The sequence below is a fragment of the Podarcis melisellensis genome (genome assembly GCF_964234715.1).
Source record: "Podarcis melisellensis genome assembly, chromosome: Z".
In the NCBI taxonomy this organism is placed as follows: Eukaryota; Metazoa; Chordata; class Lepidosauria; order Squamata; family Lacertidae; genus Podarcis; species Podarcis melisellensis.
The window spans coordinates 17,247,229-17,265,579 of record NC_138547.1 but is presented as its reverse complement, the minus strand read 5'-3'; the positions used below and the strand labels follow the sequence as shown (position 1 = coordinate 17,265,579).

At 45.8% G+C, this 18,351-nt stretch overlaps 2 protein-coding genes across 7 annotated transcripts in view; one reads left to right on the top strand and one right to left on the bottom strand.

The window, feature by feature from the left end:
• BRD3 (bromodomain containing 3) overlaps positions 1-8,877 on the top strand; it is a 38,561-nt gene extending 29,684 nt beyond the window's left edge. For all 3 annotated transcript variants that reach the window (XM_081897818.1, XM_081897817.1, XM_081897816.1), the window contains 3 exons: positions 1,086-1,378; positions 2,327-2,455; positions 4,311-8,877. In XM_081897818.1, coding sequence (XP_081753944.1) covers positions 1,086-1,378; positions 2,327-2,455; positions 4,311-4,423 — 535 coding nt within the window. In that variant the 3' untranslated portion in view covers positions 4,424-8,877. The remainder of the gene's footprint in view (positions 1-1,085; positions 1,379-2,326; positions 2,456-4,310) is intronic.
• BRD3OS (BRD3 opposite strand) lies at positions 1,215-15,918 on the bottom strand. 4 transcript variants are annotated; one of them, XR_014164892.1, is made up of 3 exons: positions 15,693-15,897; positions 12,297-12,636; positions 1,215-1,408 (listed from the first exon to the last, which is right to left on the bottom strand). XR_014164892.1 is itself a non-coding variant. In XM_081897994.1 (3 exons), exon 3 carries the CDS (start codon positions 11,792-11,794, stop codon positions 11,540-11,542), a length of 255 nt encoding a protein of 84 aa, XP_081754120.1. In that variant the 5' UTR covers positions 11,795-11,809; positions 12,297-12,636; positions 15,693-15,918; the 3' UTR covers positions 10,509-11,539. The 4 variants fall into 4 exon arrangements, 3 of the variants coding, with proteins under 3 accessions (XP_081754120.1, XP_081754119.1, XP_081754121.1); XM_081897994.1 differs by lacking the exon at positions 1,215-1,408 and adding an exon at positions 10,509-11,809 and having other exon boundaries at positions 15,693-15,918; XM_081897993.1 differs by lacking the exon at positions 1,215-1,408 and having other exon boundaries at positions 10,509-12,636; positions 15,693-15,899.
• Between the last annotated feature and the right edge of the window lie 2,433 nt (positions 15,919-18,351).

The window sequence follows — 18,351 nt, the reverse complement described above, 5'->3', positions numbered from 1 at the left end:
TGGTTCCGCTAAATTGTGAACCACCTGAAAAAGTCTCCTGCTGCTGTTTTCTGCAGATGCAATAGAGGCGGCGAAGAAAGTCTTCTTCGCCATCGCTATTGCCACTTGGTAGGCTCGACGTTGAGCTCTAACCTGTGTCTGGTCAGATTCGGAATGAGTTATCCGCCACCGGCACTCTAGCCGTCTCAACGATTGTTTCATTGCCCTCAGATCCGTGGAAAACCACGGGGCTGTCCGGGCTCCATGCAATCGGAGAGGGCACTTCGGAGCCAAACAGTCAATAGCCCTGGTTAACTCCACATTCCAGCGGGCCACTAGGGAATCGGCTGAAAGGCCATCAACAAGGGATAAAGCATCCCCTACCACTCTCTGGAAACCATTTGGATCCATTAAGTGGCGGGGGCGGACCATCTGAATCGGTCCCACCTCCCTGCAGAGGGGATGGGTCGCAGAGAAGTCCAGTTGCACCAGGAAGTGATCTGACCATGGCACTTCTTTCGTTTCGCTCTTACTTAGTGTCAGATCACCAACATCCATAGAGGTAAACACAAGGCATGTCCGCGGCTATGGGTTGGCCCAGACTTATTCAGGGACAGCCCCATGGAGGCAATTCTTTCCACGAAGTCCCGAGCGGCCCCTTGTAAGGTCGTGTCGACATGGATGTTAATACACACACACATATAAGCTTCCCCAAAGTGTGTGACCCAGTTGTTTTATGGAATATTAATAGCACATTTGCATAAATTGTTTAAGGGGGTTGAAAGCGATGCTAACCCTACTCCATGTTGATTCACTGAAACTGATGGCCATGATGAACTTGGGTACAATAATTTCAATGTGTCTACTCTGAGTAAAACTTAGTTGGCTACTGCTCCTCGTGTTTGGTGCTTGTAGAAATGCTTTCACTGGAAGTGGAAAGAGAGAGGGTTTGGTGAGTAACACAAGCAGGGAAGGCAGCCCCTAGTTATTCCCTGCTCGCGCTGCTCACCAAACCCTCTCTCTTTCCACTTCGCCACAAACCTCCCTCCCCTCACAGTGGGGAGCAAATTAACTTTGCAGGCAATAATAGCAAAGTAATTTTGCAGGCAGCCGAAAAAAGGTGGGAAACAGGTTCCTGTGGCCTACGATTCAGATGAGGAGGAAGAGGGACTCCCCATGACCTACGATGAGAAGCGCCAACTCAGCTTGGATATCAATCGCTTGCCGGGGGAGAAGCTGGGCCGGGTGGTGCACATCATCCAGTCAAGGGAGCCCTCACTCCGGGACTCCAACCCCGATGAAATTGAGATAGATTTCGAAACCTTGAAGCCTACTACGTTACGGGAGCTGGAGAGATACGTCAAATCCTGTTTGCAGAAGAAGCAACGGAAGCCATTCTGTAAGTGGAGGGAGCCTTCCAGGACCCATCCTGAAATGAGCAGGGCCATATCTTAATTATTTTTATCTATCTATATATTGCATTCATATCCCACCTTTCCCTCCAAGGAATTAAAAAAGGCATACATGAGTCTCTTCCCCCTCCTCATTTAATCCCACTCATTTAATCCCCACAACAACCCAGTGAGCTAGGCTAAGCAACAACTGGTCCCAAAGGTTGTAAACAATGATCTTCTTTTATTTTTAGGGGATGGCCCACTTCTCAGTGCCTGAGCCTATGCTTGCATGCAGAAGGCCCTGGGTTCATTAGAGATGCCATTGAGGTTTAAACCTGGGACCTTCTGCATACAAAGCAGATGCCCTGCTACTCAGCTATGGCTCCTCCTCTAAACATGGCATGATTCTAATCCTCATAGTTCTGAGGAAAGGGCTGGATTATTTAATAGGAGCATAGGAAGCAGCTTTATACCGAGTCAGACCCTTGGTCCATCCAATTGAGGGACGTCTGTGCCGACTGGCAGAAGCTCTTTCCCCAGCCTTACGTGGAGATGTCACTGGCCATTCAGCAAAGCAGGTGCTCTACCATCTAAGGCCCTTCTCTCACTCACAGTGGCATAACATGGGTTGTCAGCACCCAGGACAAGGTCCAAAACCCATCTCTCTTCCTCCATCTCTGTGTTTGCCTTGACCTTCCCCACCAGCCTGTCAAAAGAGGCTTCCTTCAAGGCTGTTCCCCCAGGGCAACTCCCCCAATTGTCCCCCACACCACTCCACTTCTCAGGTTTTGGAGTTGGGGAGATGCTATTGCATAACCCACAAGAGGCCATCTGACACAAGAGGCCCATCCAGCATCTCTTGGGAGTCATTGGCATGAGGATGCAAAAGACAGTGGTTGCTGACTCTTCCTTCTCTCTCCACATGTCACCAATTGTGCCTTTCTCCCCCGCAGCTGCGAGTGGGAAGAAGCAGGTGGCAAAGTCGAAGGAGGAGATTGCTCAGGAAAAGAAGAAGGAGCTGGAGAAGAGGCTTCAGGACGTCAGCGGGCAGTTGAACAACAACAAGAAGCCTGCGAAAAAAGGTGAACAAAACCTCCTCCCTTCCTGTATGCATTTACTAACTACATCTGATTCCCTGTTTCGTCCTCACAACTTTGTGAGGTAGGTTAGACTGAGAAGAAGGGGCAGGGGAGTGTGACCGCCCCAGTGGACTTCATGGCCAAATGGAGGATTTGAACCCATGCCTTCTTGATCCTAGCCTCTGACACTCCTGATTCCTGCATTGCAGGGGGTTGGACAAGATGATCCTTTGGGGCTTGCAGCTCTGTGATTCTAACCACTATACTGTGTTGGCCATTGTGCAACCTTCCCTATGCAAAGCTTTGCATGCAGGACCACCTCTCCTAATATCAACCATCCTGGACATTGTGCACATTATCTGAAGCCCTTCTTCACGTGCCTCCTCCACAAGCGAACTGGAGGGTGGCAACACAAGAACAGACCTTTTCTGTGGTGGCTCCCCAATTGTGTGATGCTCTCCCCAGAGGCGCTCGCCTGCCACCTTCACTACCTATATTTAAGCAACAGATAAAAGCATTCCTCTTCTCCCATGCCTTTGGCTAATTAAACAATCTATGGCCTTTTAAACTGGGGAGGGGGGTGTTATTGTTTGTAACTATGGGTTTTTGTTCATTTGTTTTTATATTTTAAACCACCCTGTGATACTTGGATGAAGGGCTGTATAGAAATGCTAATAATAATAATAATAATAATAATAATAATAATAATAATGTCCAAGAATAATATAAGTACATAGGAAGATGTTGTTGGATCATGCCAAAGGGAGCCCATCTAGTTTTGTATGCTGTTCTCACAGTGGCTACCCAAATGCTCCAATTGGAAGCCAATAGGTAGGATCTGAGCAACAGCAACTCTCTCCACTTGTGATTCCAAATAATTGGCATTCCAAAACATAACTGACAGTGGTGGAAGAGCATAGCCATCTTGGCTGGTTGCCATTCATAGTCTTCTCCTCCATGTATTTGTCCAACCCTCTTTTGAAGTCATTGAGGTTGGTGGCCATTACTGCCTCCTGCTGAAGTGAGTTAACTATGTCCAGAATTAGACTTCATCACTCCTGGGGTTTTTATTTAGGGACCTAACAGGGAAGGAGGATTTGTTTTGGCTGCATTCACACAACAGTTTATTCCACTTTCATGATGTTCCCCAGCCAATTTCTGTGTTATAGTTAAGCTTCCACATGGTGTAAGAGCCAGTTCCGTAAATCTAGAGGAACATAGTACATATTTAGCACTCATTTCTGTGATGCCAGAAAAAATCCATTTGCAGCCTCCTTAACCCAGAAAATCAGGGGAGCAAAGAGATAAAATGTGAGGCAGTTATGCCAACCATACAGTTCTCTTTTGCCATTTTCATGGGGGGAATCATGGGGGAACAGAAGTGTGCATGTGCAGAAAGGGTGGAAGAGTAGCACTGATGCCCAGTGACATTTGTTGTTCCACAACTGGTACGAATGAAATTTCGCACAACGTTCCAGTATATTGGTTTAAAAAGCCACAGTGTCATAACTCAGAGGGTAGCTGGAGGTTTTTAAGCAGAGGTTTGATAGCCATCTGTCGTGGATGCTTTAGTTGGTATTCCTGCATTGCAGGGAGTTGGACTAGATGACCTTTGTGGCCCCTTCCAACTCTACGATTCTTTGAGTCTATGATCCTTCTAATGCAACAGGTATACTGCAATGTGAAACGAGTGTTAGAATATGGGACAGAAGCACTAGTGTTCTCATCTGGGATCCTAATTCAACGTTCCACACGTCTGAATGCACTATTTTTAGCCTAGAGAAGTTGAATCTTAAATATCCAGGCTGAAGATTGCTTTCACCTAAAATGCTATTTCTTTTCTCATTTCTTTTGCTAGAAAAATCTGGCTCCACCCTTTCTGGAGGCCCTTCTCGCCTGAGCAGTAGCAGCTCCTCGGAATCAGGGAGTAGCAGCTCAAGCTCCACTTCGGACAGTAGCGATTCAGAATAAAGCAACAGACCCTTAAACGCTCCCAGACAGCAAATGGACGTCTCACAGGCACTTGCCCCGGAAAGTTCTGCAGCGTCCCCTTTTGCTTCTTCCTCGTTACTCTATTTTTTTTAAAAAAACAAACCAGCCTGCTTTCTTGCAACAGGACCAGCTCTGCATCTCATTCCACCCCTCTACTTTTAATTTTTCTTTTAATTCAGTGTTATTATACCTTCCAGAATTTAATTTCCTCCCCCTACTTTCCCCACCCAGCTTTTATTAGGTTGCAAGATCTTTTTGGGGTGTGTGTGTGGCTAGACTTTTTAAGGCAAGAACTTTCCCTTGCATATAAGGTCTCTAAACTTTTTTAAAAAATCAAATCATTGAGACGTCTTTTGGTGACCAACAGCAAGAGATGTGGGAACTGGAGAGATGAGTAAAAAAAATGTTTGCGAAATGTAATATTAAAAAAGGGGGGGATGTTTTTTGGTAACTTTTCTCTCTTACTCTTCCCTCCTCCCCCATGGAAATTCCTTTTTAATACAGCCCAAGACTCAGCTCAGTGCTGCTGCTGATGTGGAGTGCAGAACTTTTTAAATGGGGTGGGGTGGTGGGGAGGAGAACCTCTCTGTAAAACGGTACTGTATCTGAAAGACGTTAGCTTTTGAAGTAGTTGATTGTATTTGTTGCTAGCACTAGTATTCCTAACCTCCAAGGGGCCCAATCCACCATGGAATGCTCCTGGGCATGCCCCCTTCTCTCAAATGAGAGGGAGTTGTACAAAATGCACCTCTCCCATTTGTTTTGGTGGGGTGGGAGTACAGAGACCATGAGCAGACCTTCCTTGTGGATTGGGCCCTGCGTCTACATGTGTGCTGAAGAGCATCATTATATATATATATATAAATATATTATATATATATGAGGGAAGGAGGAGAAGAAAGCTCACGTACTGTGGATTGTTTTTAAAATGTAACTTTTTAGATATTTCTTTTAAACTTTTTTTTAAGTAAAAAAATGATACTAGAGATTTGTGCTTCTGTTATGAGAGGTTGGCTGACCTATTAAAGCTAGCAGATGAAATTGTTGAAACTCAAAAAACAAAAAACTGCTTTGGCTACATGACAGGAAAAGGAGAGGTTGTTGTCGCTCTGGGTGTGTGCATGGAGGAGGTTGAGAGGCATACGATACACATCACAAGCATTAGCTTTAAAAAAATGTCTGGGAATGGTCCAATCCCATTGTGCACACTTAGAGCGCAGGAAGAACTTCACTGATGTAGAACTCTGGGTGAACCCAATGACCTTTTCTCGGCAATCTGCAAACCTTGGTTGGTGCTGGTGCTGGGGGATGGGTAGTAGTCCTTTCCAGTTTTGCTTGCTGTTGTTAAGGGTCTGTGAAGTATTGGTTGCATCCAACCAAATTCCCCTCAAAAGTAGACCCACTGAAATGAATGGATCTAAGTTGGTTGGGTACCCCTTACTTTCACTTGGTCTGCTCTAAGCAGCACCACATTCACACCATGCATTTAAAGTGCTATGAGACCACTTTAAGCAGTCATGGCTTCCCACAAAACATCCTGGAAACTGGTTTGTTCAGGTTGCTAAGAGTTGTTAGGAGACTCCTCTTCCCCTTCCAGAGCTGCAATTTTCAGAGTGGTTTAACAATCAATCCCTCTTCACAGGTAACTGCAAACAATAGTTTTGGGAAAGGAATTGGGGGTTTTGGGTATAAGCACCATGAACAAACTAGTTCCCAGAATTCTTTGAGGGAAGCCATGGTGGTTGAAAGTAGCACCATAGTGCTTTAAATATGTGGTGTGAATGTGGCCTAGGACTAGCAATTGGATACACCCCTTGATTTAACATTTGTACAATATTCTGTAGTGATGGCTTTTAAAAAACGAAACCCTCTCACCCTGGTCAGTCTGTTACTTGGGACCTTTTCTATGTGATGTCATTCAGTCTCTTTGCCCTTGGTCCACATCATCCTTTTGTAGGTAGGAAGGTAGGAAGTACCATGGTACCTCTGGTTACGTACTTAATTCGTTCCAGAGGTCCGTTCTTAACCTGAAGCACCACTTTAGCTAATGGGGCCTTCTGCCGCTGCTGCGCCGCCGGAGCACGATTTCTGTTCTCATCCTGAAGCAAAGTGCTTAACCCGAGCTACTATTTCTGGGTTAGCGGAGTCTGTAACCTGAAGTGTGTATAACCTGAAGCATATGTAACCTGAGGTACCGCTCTATTCACATTAGCCAGTGAGGCATGTGGCACCACTGTCCAGTTTTTGAGAGGTCCGGACAACATATGGAAGCCAACTGCATCCTGAGTAGCTGTTGTGGTGTTCCTCCATGAGGAATGTTTGGAGAGCTTCTAACAACACAAACCCTACTGGATCAGACCAATGACCCATCTAGTACAGTATCCTGTCCTCATGGTGGCCAACTGATCTCCAAAACACACAGCACCTGGGCTTAGGTGATGTGATGCCTTCTGGAGGTGGCTGGACTCCAAACTCCCATGGCCTCCAGCTAGTGTGACCAACAGCCAAGGATGCTGGGAGCTGGTGTTCACCAGCATTTGAAGGGCACCATGTTGACTGCAGGAGGCAGTCCTTGGTTGCTGAGAAGTTGTTAAGAGCTACAATTCCCAGGGTGCTTAAACAATCAGTACCTCTTCTCGGGGATGCCCATATGCTACTGGGCTAAATTCAAGGTTATTGCATTAATTTACAGGGCTGTTAATAATCTGGGCCAGGATAACTTGATCACCTTGAATCCCTTATATCCCTGCCCAATTACTGAGCTCTTCAAGGGAGTTGGTAATCCCCTGTGACTTGGATGCATGGCTCATATCAACCAGGAGCCATGTTGCGTTCAGTGTTGTGGCCCCAAATTTGTGGAACTCCATTCCAGTTGAGGTCAGACAGACCCTCTCTCCCTGTTGATCTTCCAGTTCCTAATGAAAACTTTTATTATTATTATTCCAGCAGCTATTTCAATTGATGTCTGATTTTATAGTTTTAACTGATATTTTTTTAAGAAAATATATTGTATCTTTGTTAAGAGACTCATTGTAGTGAAGTGGTATATAAATTGTTTAAATAAACAAAAATTGTGATATTGTGATAGGAATAGGGGGTTTCCTAACAACTCCCAGCACCCTCAACAAAGAACAGTGTCCAGGATTCTTTGGGGAAAACTATGCCTGCTTAAAGCGGTATCTTAGCGCTTTAAATTTATGTGGTCTGTGTTATGTCCTATCTACACCATACACTTAAAGCATTATGATATGACATTAAACAGTCATGGCTTCTTCCTACAAAGAATCCTGGGAACTGTGGCTTGTTCAGGGTGCTGAGAATTTCTGGAGACCCCTATTCCCCTCACAGAGCTACAATTTCCAGAATTCCCTATGAAGAGGGATTGACTGTTAAACCACTCTGGGCACTGTATGTCTGGGAGGAGGAATAGAAGGATTTCCTAACAACTCTCAGCACCCTGAGCAAACAACAGTTCCTGGGATTATTTGTGGGAAGCTATGCCTGTTTAAAATGGTTATATAAGAGTGTGCTGTAAATGTATAGTGAGGATGTGGTTAACCGTAGAGCCAATTGCTTAACTTAAGGGCACATTCTTGGCTTAGGGGGTCACTGAGGTGCATAGTTGAGACCCAAGCAAAGCCCCCCAAATAGGAAATGAATTGGGGGAGGGTGAATCTCTCTTGATTCCTTTTTAAACCCATTTTTTCTAACAGTGGAAAGAAGCTCTTAAGACTGGAAAGCTACTTCTGTGTTGTGAAAGTGCAGGTTTCCCAAATAAACCTTTTACCTCAAAGGAAGGGGGGAGGGGGGATACACTGGGGTGCGTGTGGGGGTGGGGAGAGATAACAAAACTTTTGTAAGATTCATCAATTTTTCTAGAAACTATTTTCTCCAGTCTGGATCCCTGCACTTTTTTCAAAAGACACACTCCATAATTAACTGTCCCTTGTTTTGTTTTTGTCTTCTTGTATATACAAGTAACTTTATTTATTAACACCAATGGTCACTTAAAAAAAAACTATCCTGCATTTTGAAGAGTGACAGAAGAAGAAAAATGCAGATTTGTCTTGGTATTTTTTTTTAAGAAAGAAAAACAAAGTTCTAAAGAATTGGGAGTACTTTTAATTTAAATGTATTTGACTTTAACCAACAGGTGCTATGGCTCTTTGATAGTTTCCTGTGCTGGGTGCTTAATTCCTTATTTGTGTATTCAGGGGTTTTTTTCCCCCAGGGATGGGTTTAGGGTGGGGATTTGTTTGCTTTCTTTTTTTGTACAGACTTTGGACTTGACAGGTATTAGTACCTTCCAGATAAAAGCATGATTTATTTGTATATTCCTAGTTACCCCCTTTCCAGGTCAGTCTCTGTATCTTTAATTGTTTTAAAAGTAGAACAGTTTGGAAAAAAATAATAATAAAGGAACAAAGACCTGATTTATTTATGTATTTTTTGAAGCAAATTCCACTTCTGTAATACACACGTTTGTAAAGCCTTGGGGGGGGGTTGGGCAAATGTGTGATGATCACAACTCTGTTTTCAATTTATTGTGCAGCAGAGTTAATAAAAGTTGTAGGGTTGGAAGTTGCAATGCAGAAATCACAACTAAAGAAACCATGACAGATGGTCATCCAACCATTGCTTAAATTCCTCAAAGGAAGGAGAGTCCACCACCTTCCAAGGGAGTCTGTTCCACCGTCAAACAGCTCTTACTGCCAGAAATCTCCTTGTAACTTGAAGCTATTGGTTTGGGTCCTAACCTCCAGAGCAGGAAAAAACAAGTTTGCTCCATCTTCCCAAGGCAACCAAGATCTTGCTTGCCCTTCATCAGCTAACTCCCACCCCCACCGCACCATGGCAATGCTCCTCAGTTCTTCACATCTCGGTGACTTGGATCTAAAAGGGTTTAGGTTATACTTCCAGTTCCCACATCTCAGCAGTAGGGTCCAAGAAGCTGCCTCTGCAGGGTTGCCAGACTTCCAGCTCTCATCTGAAGCCGCTTTTTTCTGGGCCATAGGTGGCAGGTGGGGGTATTGAATCTCCAGGTGGGCAGGAGAGCCTGGTAGGAGCTGGCTACAATTATAGCATAGACACTATGCAGTGTGTGCCCATCTCCCCACGTCTCTCCCAATTAACCTTCATCTACAGGACCTTCTCTGGGGTGGCATCACCCTAGGCTTCAGGTTGGGGCCTTGAAATATCAGCATCTGGGATTCTCCAGACCTGGCAGCTGTAGGTTTAAATGATTGGTGGCAGCAATGCTTCTGAATACCAGTTGATAGGGACTGCTCCTTGTGTTCAAATCCTGCTTGTGGACTTCTCATGGGTTGGCCACTTTGGGAACAAGATGGACTGGATGGGCCACTGGCCTGATCCAGCAGGCTCTTAATTTCTTATGATGGTATTGTTCCAGTCTTGTGGTTCATTTTATCCTGTTCCTCAAAGAAGCTCAGAATGGTGTAGTATTTTTGCCCCCCCGTTGTGTCTTCTCAACAACCCTGTGAGGTAGGTTGCATCTTGCAGAGCTACATCTTTCCCCCTAAAATAAAGTAATATTCTAGTCCTTGTAGTTCTAAAGAACTAGTCTGAATTAAATAGGAGCATAGGAAGCTGCTTTATGCAGAGCTCAGACCCTTGGTCCATTTAGGTCAGTACTGTCTACACTGACTGGTGGCACGCTTAAGATTTTAGGCAAGGGGCATTCCCAGCTATCCTTGGAAATGGCATTCGGGATTGGGACCTTCTCCATGCAAAGCAGGTGCTCTGCCACTGAGCTGCACCCCCTCCCCTAAATTTAAGTCGGGGTCTGCAGGAGGGTGGAGGCCTAGAGAACCTGATTAACCTATGTGTGTGACATGGAGCATTTGAAAGCTGTAGAGCTGGAAAGAGCCTCAAGGGTCACTACAGCTGCTCCTCTTGCGCCCTACCCAAGAGGCAATGGGAACTCCCAGAATGCCACAAGTCCGGTGCCTGTCCAAGCTAAATTGAACTGACAATCTCTGAAAAACAGACTTTGCATTTGGCAGTCAGAGTGTGTCCACACAGAGAAGCAATAATTTGCTGCAGCCATTGACACAGGTATTGCTTCATTTTTAATACTGCAAGTGATGATCAAAAGGCATCTGGTTGCAGAGAGAAGTGTACATCTTTAAAAGAGGTTTTTTTAAAAAACAAAACAAAACTCTTCTGAACTGTTCCCAGTCACTTCCATCCCCCAAACCTAGCGTAGTTCTGTTAGCACATCAACAAGTTAACACAGCAGCAATTTGACAGTCCAGGCCCTAGAAGTCCAAGCTTGCATTCATGCCTGCTTCAGAATGAGAGGATGAACGGGGCAAACTCCTGTCCATGAGAGATAACTTATTCACTTCAATGGCCTGCCTCCCTTAGCAAAAGAGAAGTGCTCAAGCAGGTGGGTTATCACATTATTTTCCAGATCCTGCTTGTTTTAGAGGGAGACCACTATGTGGACATATAGCAGGAAAAAGCTGGCATGCAAAAGGGGTAGTGGTGGAATGGCTCCTGTTTGTAAGCAGCCAGGGGTAAAGGTGTGTTAGAGCAGGTGTTTTGAACTGCACTTCCTACCTCCCCAAAATGACCCCTATGTGACTCCTCTCCAGAACAGATGATTGGGAAGAAATCTTTGCCAACATCAGCACCACTTAAAACAGATGGGGAGATTGTGGCTCTCAATTGTGATGTCTGGTGAATGGTACAGGGTAACATCTGGAAGGCCTCCGGCTCCCCACCTTCAAATTCCATCTGTAATGGAGAGTCCTGGGTGGGATAGAGGTGGATGAGTGAAGACGAGACATTCACTGTTGTCTATCAGGAACAGCCTTTTGCAAAGTAGCAGCAAAGAAGTTTCAAAATTGATTTGGACGGATTCAACAAATGTAGGCAAACCTGTTGAACAGCCACTTGAGGCCCCTGAAAATCCATTTCCCAAATTGCTTCGGGAACACTGTCCAAAAATGCAGTAGAAGATAAATAGAGCCACAACATAAAAAATATGTTTTTTAAAAGGAAAACCACTTTCTGGATCCATTTTGGTTAACCTAGAGATTGGGTTTGCTTGCTCACTCTTGGCTCTTGAAATCACATCACGCTGCAAAACCTGGATTGTCCGGTATCCCTGGAGATGTCCGCTTTGTTCTTATCCCGCACCAAGATCGCTTGGTTGCCATATTGTGAGTACCACATGCTGTGGCTCCTGTTCAGGTACGTTCCTGGTGGCAGAGACTCAAGTTTCTGCTGCTGCTGCTGCCAGATCAGCAAAGAGGCATCCCTGTACCGGAGACGAGCATAAGTCTCGGACAAAGCTTTCTCGGCCAGGGGTGGCCGTCCGCTCATCCCCACAGCTACCACCTGTTCACAAAAGATGAAGGAAGCCTTGTTGTCATTGTCTTCCGGCCGTGGCTCAGGGCTCACAGGGGAGGTGTTCTGTGCTAGGAGAGAAACCCTGCCAGACACAGCAAGTGTGGGAAGCGTAAGGGCGGCCTGTGGTCACAACAGGAAACACTCCAGCTATGGACACATCATCAGAAGGCGCTTGATTCAAAGGGCAAAAAACAGGCTCCCCCCAAGTCTATTAGGCTCCTGCAATCCAGTTCTGCCCTGGAAATTCTCACGAGTCCATATAACGCAAGAGGGTTAAAGGTTATTCAGAACCATGTGGACCATCATCTTACTCTTAAGGAGAGGGCTGTACCAAGATGGTAGAGTCCTGATACAAGAGACAACCCATTCTCAAGAGTCCTTTTGCACCTTCCCTTGCATCTCTTCCTTGCTGTGACCTCTTTCAGCCCCCCTCACCCACCTCTGCTTCCTAATCTTGTCTACCTTTTGAACTCACCTGCCCCAGTTTATTGCTTCTTCAGGGACTGGAGAACAAGGAGCCATCAGGACTATGCTGGGAAATAGAGGAGTATTTGGTGATGTTCTTTTTCAAGTCAAATGGGGAGGGATTTGATGATTGATTCTTGAACTTGACTAAAGGACAGTTTGGTGATTCTCTTGCTTGCTCAGAGGATGGAAGTCACGCTGAGTGTAGATGACACATCTGTTTCCATGGAGAGAGAGTGCCAGAATGCTGGATGCTGGGACCATCTCCAGAACTGGTTGTGGACTTTTCCTACTCATTGCCAACTGGGCTGGGATCAAATCCAAGTCACTTCTCTTTGATAATGAAGAATCTGCAGAACAATCAGAGTTAGTTGGGATACGAGAATGCAGGACCGTAGCAGAGATTCCAGGTTTTTGGCATATAAACATAATAAGCTGCCTCCTAATGAGTCAAACCACAGGTCCATCTAGCTCAGTACTGTCAACACTGACTGGCAGCAGCTCGCCATAGTTTTAGGCAGGGGACATTTCCTGGATTGTAGAAGCCTCAGCACTAATAGACTCAGATGGTCCTGGTTGCTTTGCTTTTTGAGTCAGACTACTGGTTTCTCTAGCTTAGTATTGTCTACATAGGCTGAGAGTAGTTCCTCAGGTTTCAGGGGCAGGCCTTTTTGGAGGCGCTGGCGACTGAACCTGGTACATTTTGCATGGAGAACGACTGTTCTACCACGGAGCCACAGGCTTCCCTCCAAGCACAGCTATACCCTAGAAGTAGAGCACAAGCTTTGTACATGAAAGGTCCTGGGTCCAGTCCCCAGAGGCATCTCCATGTAGGTCTGGGACGGAAAAGACTGCCAGTACTGAGTTCTTTGTTTTGCTTAATTAACAAACTCTACAGACTTGCTTGTTCAGCCAATCGATAAATCTCTCAAGTGGTTTACACACAGCAGTCTGAAATATTTATAAGAAACACAGATAAAACTAACAAACTTTAAGAACAAGGAGACAACAACAAATTATCAAAAAAGAGATAAAGTCAACAGATTTTAAAAACAAATGCTAATTATCAAAACATAGATAAAGTCAACAGATTTTAAAAACAAATGCTAATTATCAAAACATAGATAAAGTCAACAGATTTTAAAAACAAACACTCATGACAAAACAACATGTTTGGTTTGACTCGGCTAAGCAAAACGCTTGGGGGAAAGTGCCTTGTTTTAAGACGCCTGAGTTTCTGTCCTACAGGACTTACCAGGAGGATGCTTTTTTAACATGTACTTTGATAAGAACATAAGAAGCTCTTGCTGGATCAAAGCAAAGGGGGTCCACCGTCAAAACAGCATCCTGTTCTCAGAGTGGCCAACCAGATGCCCCAATGAGAAGCCCACAAGCAGGACCTGAGAAGAACAGCAGCAACTCTCCATCAACTGGCATGCAGAAGCAGCCTGCCTCTGATACTGGAAGAAAGACCATAAGAAATGCCCTGCCATTGGATCAGACCAATGGCCCATCTTCTCCACCATCCTGTTCCCACAACAGCCAACCAGATTCCTTAATGGGAAAACCGCTAGCAGCACCCAAGTGGAACAGCAACTTTCCCCATTTTTACCAGTCCATCTCCTTTATTGGCATGCAGAGCATACGAAAGTACAGTGGTACCTTGGTTTACAAATTTAATCTGTTCCGGAAGTCCGTTCTTAAACCGAAAGTGTTCTTAAACCGAGGTGCAATTTCCCTAATGAGGCCTCCCACCACCAGTGCCCTTCCACCATACAGATTCTGTTATTTGACCGAGGTAAAGTTCGCAAACCGGGACACTACTTTTGGTTTTGTGGAGTTCATAAACCGAGTAATTCGTAAACAGGTACAGTGGTACCTCGGGTTAAGTACTTAATTCATTCTGGAGGTCCGTTCTTAACCTGAAACTGTTCTTAACCTGAAGCACCACTTTAGCTAATGGGGTCTCCTGCTGCCGCCACGCCGCTGGAACACGATTTCTGTTCTCATCCTGAAGCAAAGTTCTTAACCTGAGGTACTGTTTCTGGGTTAGCGGAGTCTGTAACCTGAAGCGTATGTAACATGAAACATATGTAACCCAAGGTACCACTGTATAGAAGTCAAAGCATAAAACTGGAGTCTGTTCATAACGCTAGTCCTGCTGAGAGCAGAGACCCACACTGCAATAGGTGGATTTTGATGGTTTTGCTGTCGACCACAGCAAACTATGGCAAGTTCTTAAAGAAATGGGAGTGCCTGGTCACCTCATCTGTCTCCTAAAAAATCTCTATGTGGGACAAGAAGCTACAGTTAGAACTGGATATGGAACAACTGATTGGTTCAAAATTGGGAAAGGAGTACGGCAAGGCTGTATATTGTCTCCATGCTTATTTAACTTATATGCAGAATTCATCATGCAAAAGCCTGGACTGGATGAATCCCAAGCCATAATTAAGATTGCCAGAAGAAATATTAACAACCTCAGATATGCAGATGACACAACTTTGATGGCAGAAAGTGAGGAGGAATTAAATAACCTCTTAATGAGGATGAAAGAGGAGAGCGCAAACTATGGTCTGAAGCTCAACATCAAAAAAATGAAGATCATGGCCACTGATCCCATCACCTCCTGGCAAATAGAAGGGGAAGAAATGGAGGCAGTGAGAGATTTTACTTTCTTGGGCTCCATGATCACTGCAGATGGTGACAGCAGTAACGAAATTAAAAGATGCCTGCTTCTTGGGAGAAAAGCGATGACAAACCTAGACAACATCTTAAAAAGCAGAGACATCACCTTGCTGACAAAGGTCCGTATAGTTAAAGCTATGATTTTCCCAGTAGTGATGTATGGAAGTGAGAGCTGGACCATAAAGAAGGCTGATAGCTGAAGAATTGATGCTTTTTAATTCTGGTGCTGGAGGAGACTCTTGAGAGTCCCATGGACTGCAAGAAGATCAAACCTCTCCATTCTGAAGGAAATCAGCCCTGAGTGCTCACTGGAAGGACAGATCCTGAAGCTGAGGCTCCAATACCTTGGCCACCTCATGAGAAGAGAAGACTCCCTGGAAAAGACCCTGATGTTGGGAAAGATTGAGGGCACAAGGAGAAGGGGACGACAGAGGATGAGATGGTCGGACAGTGTTCTCGAAGCTACCAGCATGAATTTGACCAAACTGCGGGAGGCAGTGGAAGACAGGAGTGCCTGGCGTGCTCTGGTCCATGGGGTCACGAAGAGTCGGACATGACTAAACGACTCAACTACAACAACAACAACAAAAGACGTCCCTGCAAACAACCCTAAAGCTGGGAAGAGGCGAGTGACGGGGCGGGCAGGGGGTGCAGAAAGAGAGACGTCGTTCAGCCCCCTTCTTCCATCTTCCTGTCCTTGCTGACTGCGGTCACTCACCTACCTCCCGGCCTCCGTCGGGGCGTGCAGCCGCGGCCAGGCTGCAGGGCCCGGCGCCTCTTCCTCCTGCTCCTCCTGAGCGCTCTTGGCGTCCCCGTTTGTCTCTACGCTACGGAGGAGGAGGCGGCAGCGTCGACGGGCGGCGCTCCGAGCCTCTCCGCCCACTCCTGGCAGCGGGAGGAGGAGGAGGGAGAGACTGGCTGGCAGAGCCGCCTGAGCCCGCCCCCGTTTACCGCGGCTTCGGAGCTAGTTCCGCCCGCGTGCGCTAGCCCACCTTGGCCAGGAGTCCTGGGGGCCGCACTGCAGGCCCCGGAGGGCCACAAGGAACGGGGCGCGGCCAGAGAAGGAAATGGGCCTCTGCGTCTTCCGCGGGGGGGGGGGCGCTTTGCAAAGCTAAAATCTGCAACAAAGAACTCTCACCTCCCCAGCTCAAACCGCAGTTTCCCCCGATCCGGTGGGGAAGACGGCCTGACAGTTCAGCCGTTGCGATGCCCATTAAGCTTTGTAGGGTAGAGCTGCCGGGAAGGTTCCACCCCTTATGTAAGATGCTGTAGCGCTGCTGAGTTCTCGTCCCTTTCACCGAATGAGGATGCTGTCAAGTCAAAAGATCCAGTTTTATTAAGAGGTCTCATGCACCGAATAAGCGCCAAACAAGGTCGGGACACCATGGATTCTTTTGTGAACATACCGTTGAAGCATTTCTCCAATGCTTTTGTGCTGTGAAAAAGTAAAAATAAAAGCCCATAATGTCGATAAAAAGGGGAATGTAACAATTCAAGAAAACCCGGAGGGTGTGTGTGTGTGTGTGTGTGTGTGTGTGTTCGTTTGGTTTTTTAAAAAATAAAGACCTTGTTTCAGCTGAATCCATCCAGGGAGTTTCTTCCATAACAAGACCAATCACAGTATTGTCCACACAGCTCTTCTGGATTTCAGGCTGTGTGTGTGTCTTTTGCCAGCCCCACTGGATATGCTGCTGGGGACTGAACCTGGGACCTTCTGCATGCAAAGCACAGAATCATAGAATTGTAGAACTATAAGGGAGCCCAACTGTCACCTAGCCCAACCCACTACAATACAAAAATCACACCTAAGGAACCTCTGACAGGTGGCCACCCAACTTCTGCTTAAAAACTTCCAGTGAATGAGCATCCAACACCTCTTATTGTCGGAAAGTTATCAGAATCTCCTTTCTTGGAGTTTGTATCAATTGGTTCAGGTCCTTCTCTCCAGAGCAGCAGGAAATAAGCTTCCTCCATCTTCTATGTGATTGTGACAGCCCTTTAGCTATATGAAGATGGCTCTTCTCCCAGTTTCCTCTTTTTAGGCACGATGGCATGAGGATGCCAAAAGTATCTTAACAACATCAGCAACAATTCCCTCTAGCAAGAATGCTTCAAATAAGGAGAGACAGAAAAATACCAGGAAGATGGAACAATACCTGCTAGCCACCAACAAGGGGCAGCAGATCTGTTCTCTACACAAATCTACACAGATGCCCACCTTTGCCAGCTTGGTGCTTTCGGGAAGGGCCAATAGGATTTGAAGTCCAAAACATCTGGAAACACCAGCTTGGCAAAGTCTGCTACAATTCATTAAAGACAAAGTGGCTTCTCCCAAATAATTCTGGAGTGTGGTTTATTGAGCATGCTGAGAGGAGACAGTCCCCCCCATCTCCTCCCAGTTCTATAATTCCAAAGTAGTTGAACAATGAAACCGCTCTTCCCAGAGAACTGAGGGATTTGTAGCTCTGAGAGGGGAATAGAAGAAGAAGAGGAGGAGGAGGAGTTTGGACACAATATCCCGTCTTTCACTCCCCTTAAGGAGTCTCAAAGCGGCTAACATTCTCCTTTCCCTTCCTCCCCCACAACAAACACTCTGTGAGGTGAGTGAGGCTGAGGGACTTTGGAGAAGTGTGACTGGCCCAAGGTCACCCAGCAGCTGCATGCGGAGGAGCGGGGAAGCGAACCCGGTTCACCAGATTACGAGACTACCCCTCTTAATCACTACACCATGCTGGCTCCCATGGTGTCCTAGAGGGGTGTCCTAGCAACTCTCAGCACCATCAACCAATTATAGCTCCCAGAATTATTGGGGGGAAGAAGCTATGGCTGTTTAAAGCTGGTTTTGACATATAAAGCATTAAACAGCTCAGGATTGCAATACCTCAAAAACTGCCTTTCCCCATATGAAATGACCCGGATCCTGAAACCATCATTTGCGGCCCTTCTTCGTATGCCTCCTCTGTGAGAGGTCAAGAGGTGGCAAGACAGGAAAGGGTCTTTTCTATGTTGGCTCCTTCATTATATATCATTAGGCGCCAGGCAAAAGCTTTCGTCTATAACCAGGCCTTTGGCATTTAACTATAACCTTTTTAAAGTACGCAGGATTTTAAAATGTATTTATTTTTCCATTTGGTTTTAATGTAACTCTGTGTGGTTTATTGCCATCTGTTTGTTTGGTTGTAAGTCACTTTGGGTTGGCCTGGCCAAGGTAAAGTGACTAACAAATTAAATAAAACAACAACAGCAACTGCAACAACAGCGTGGTATCCTGTCTTATTTTTCTTTTTCTAGAAAAAGATGTGATGGAACTCACCATGAATGCCTCTCTTATTCTCTTATAATGGCAATGGCACGTACCTGAGAGGTGCGAGAACAAA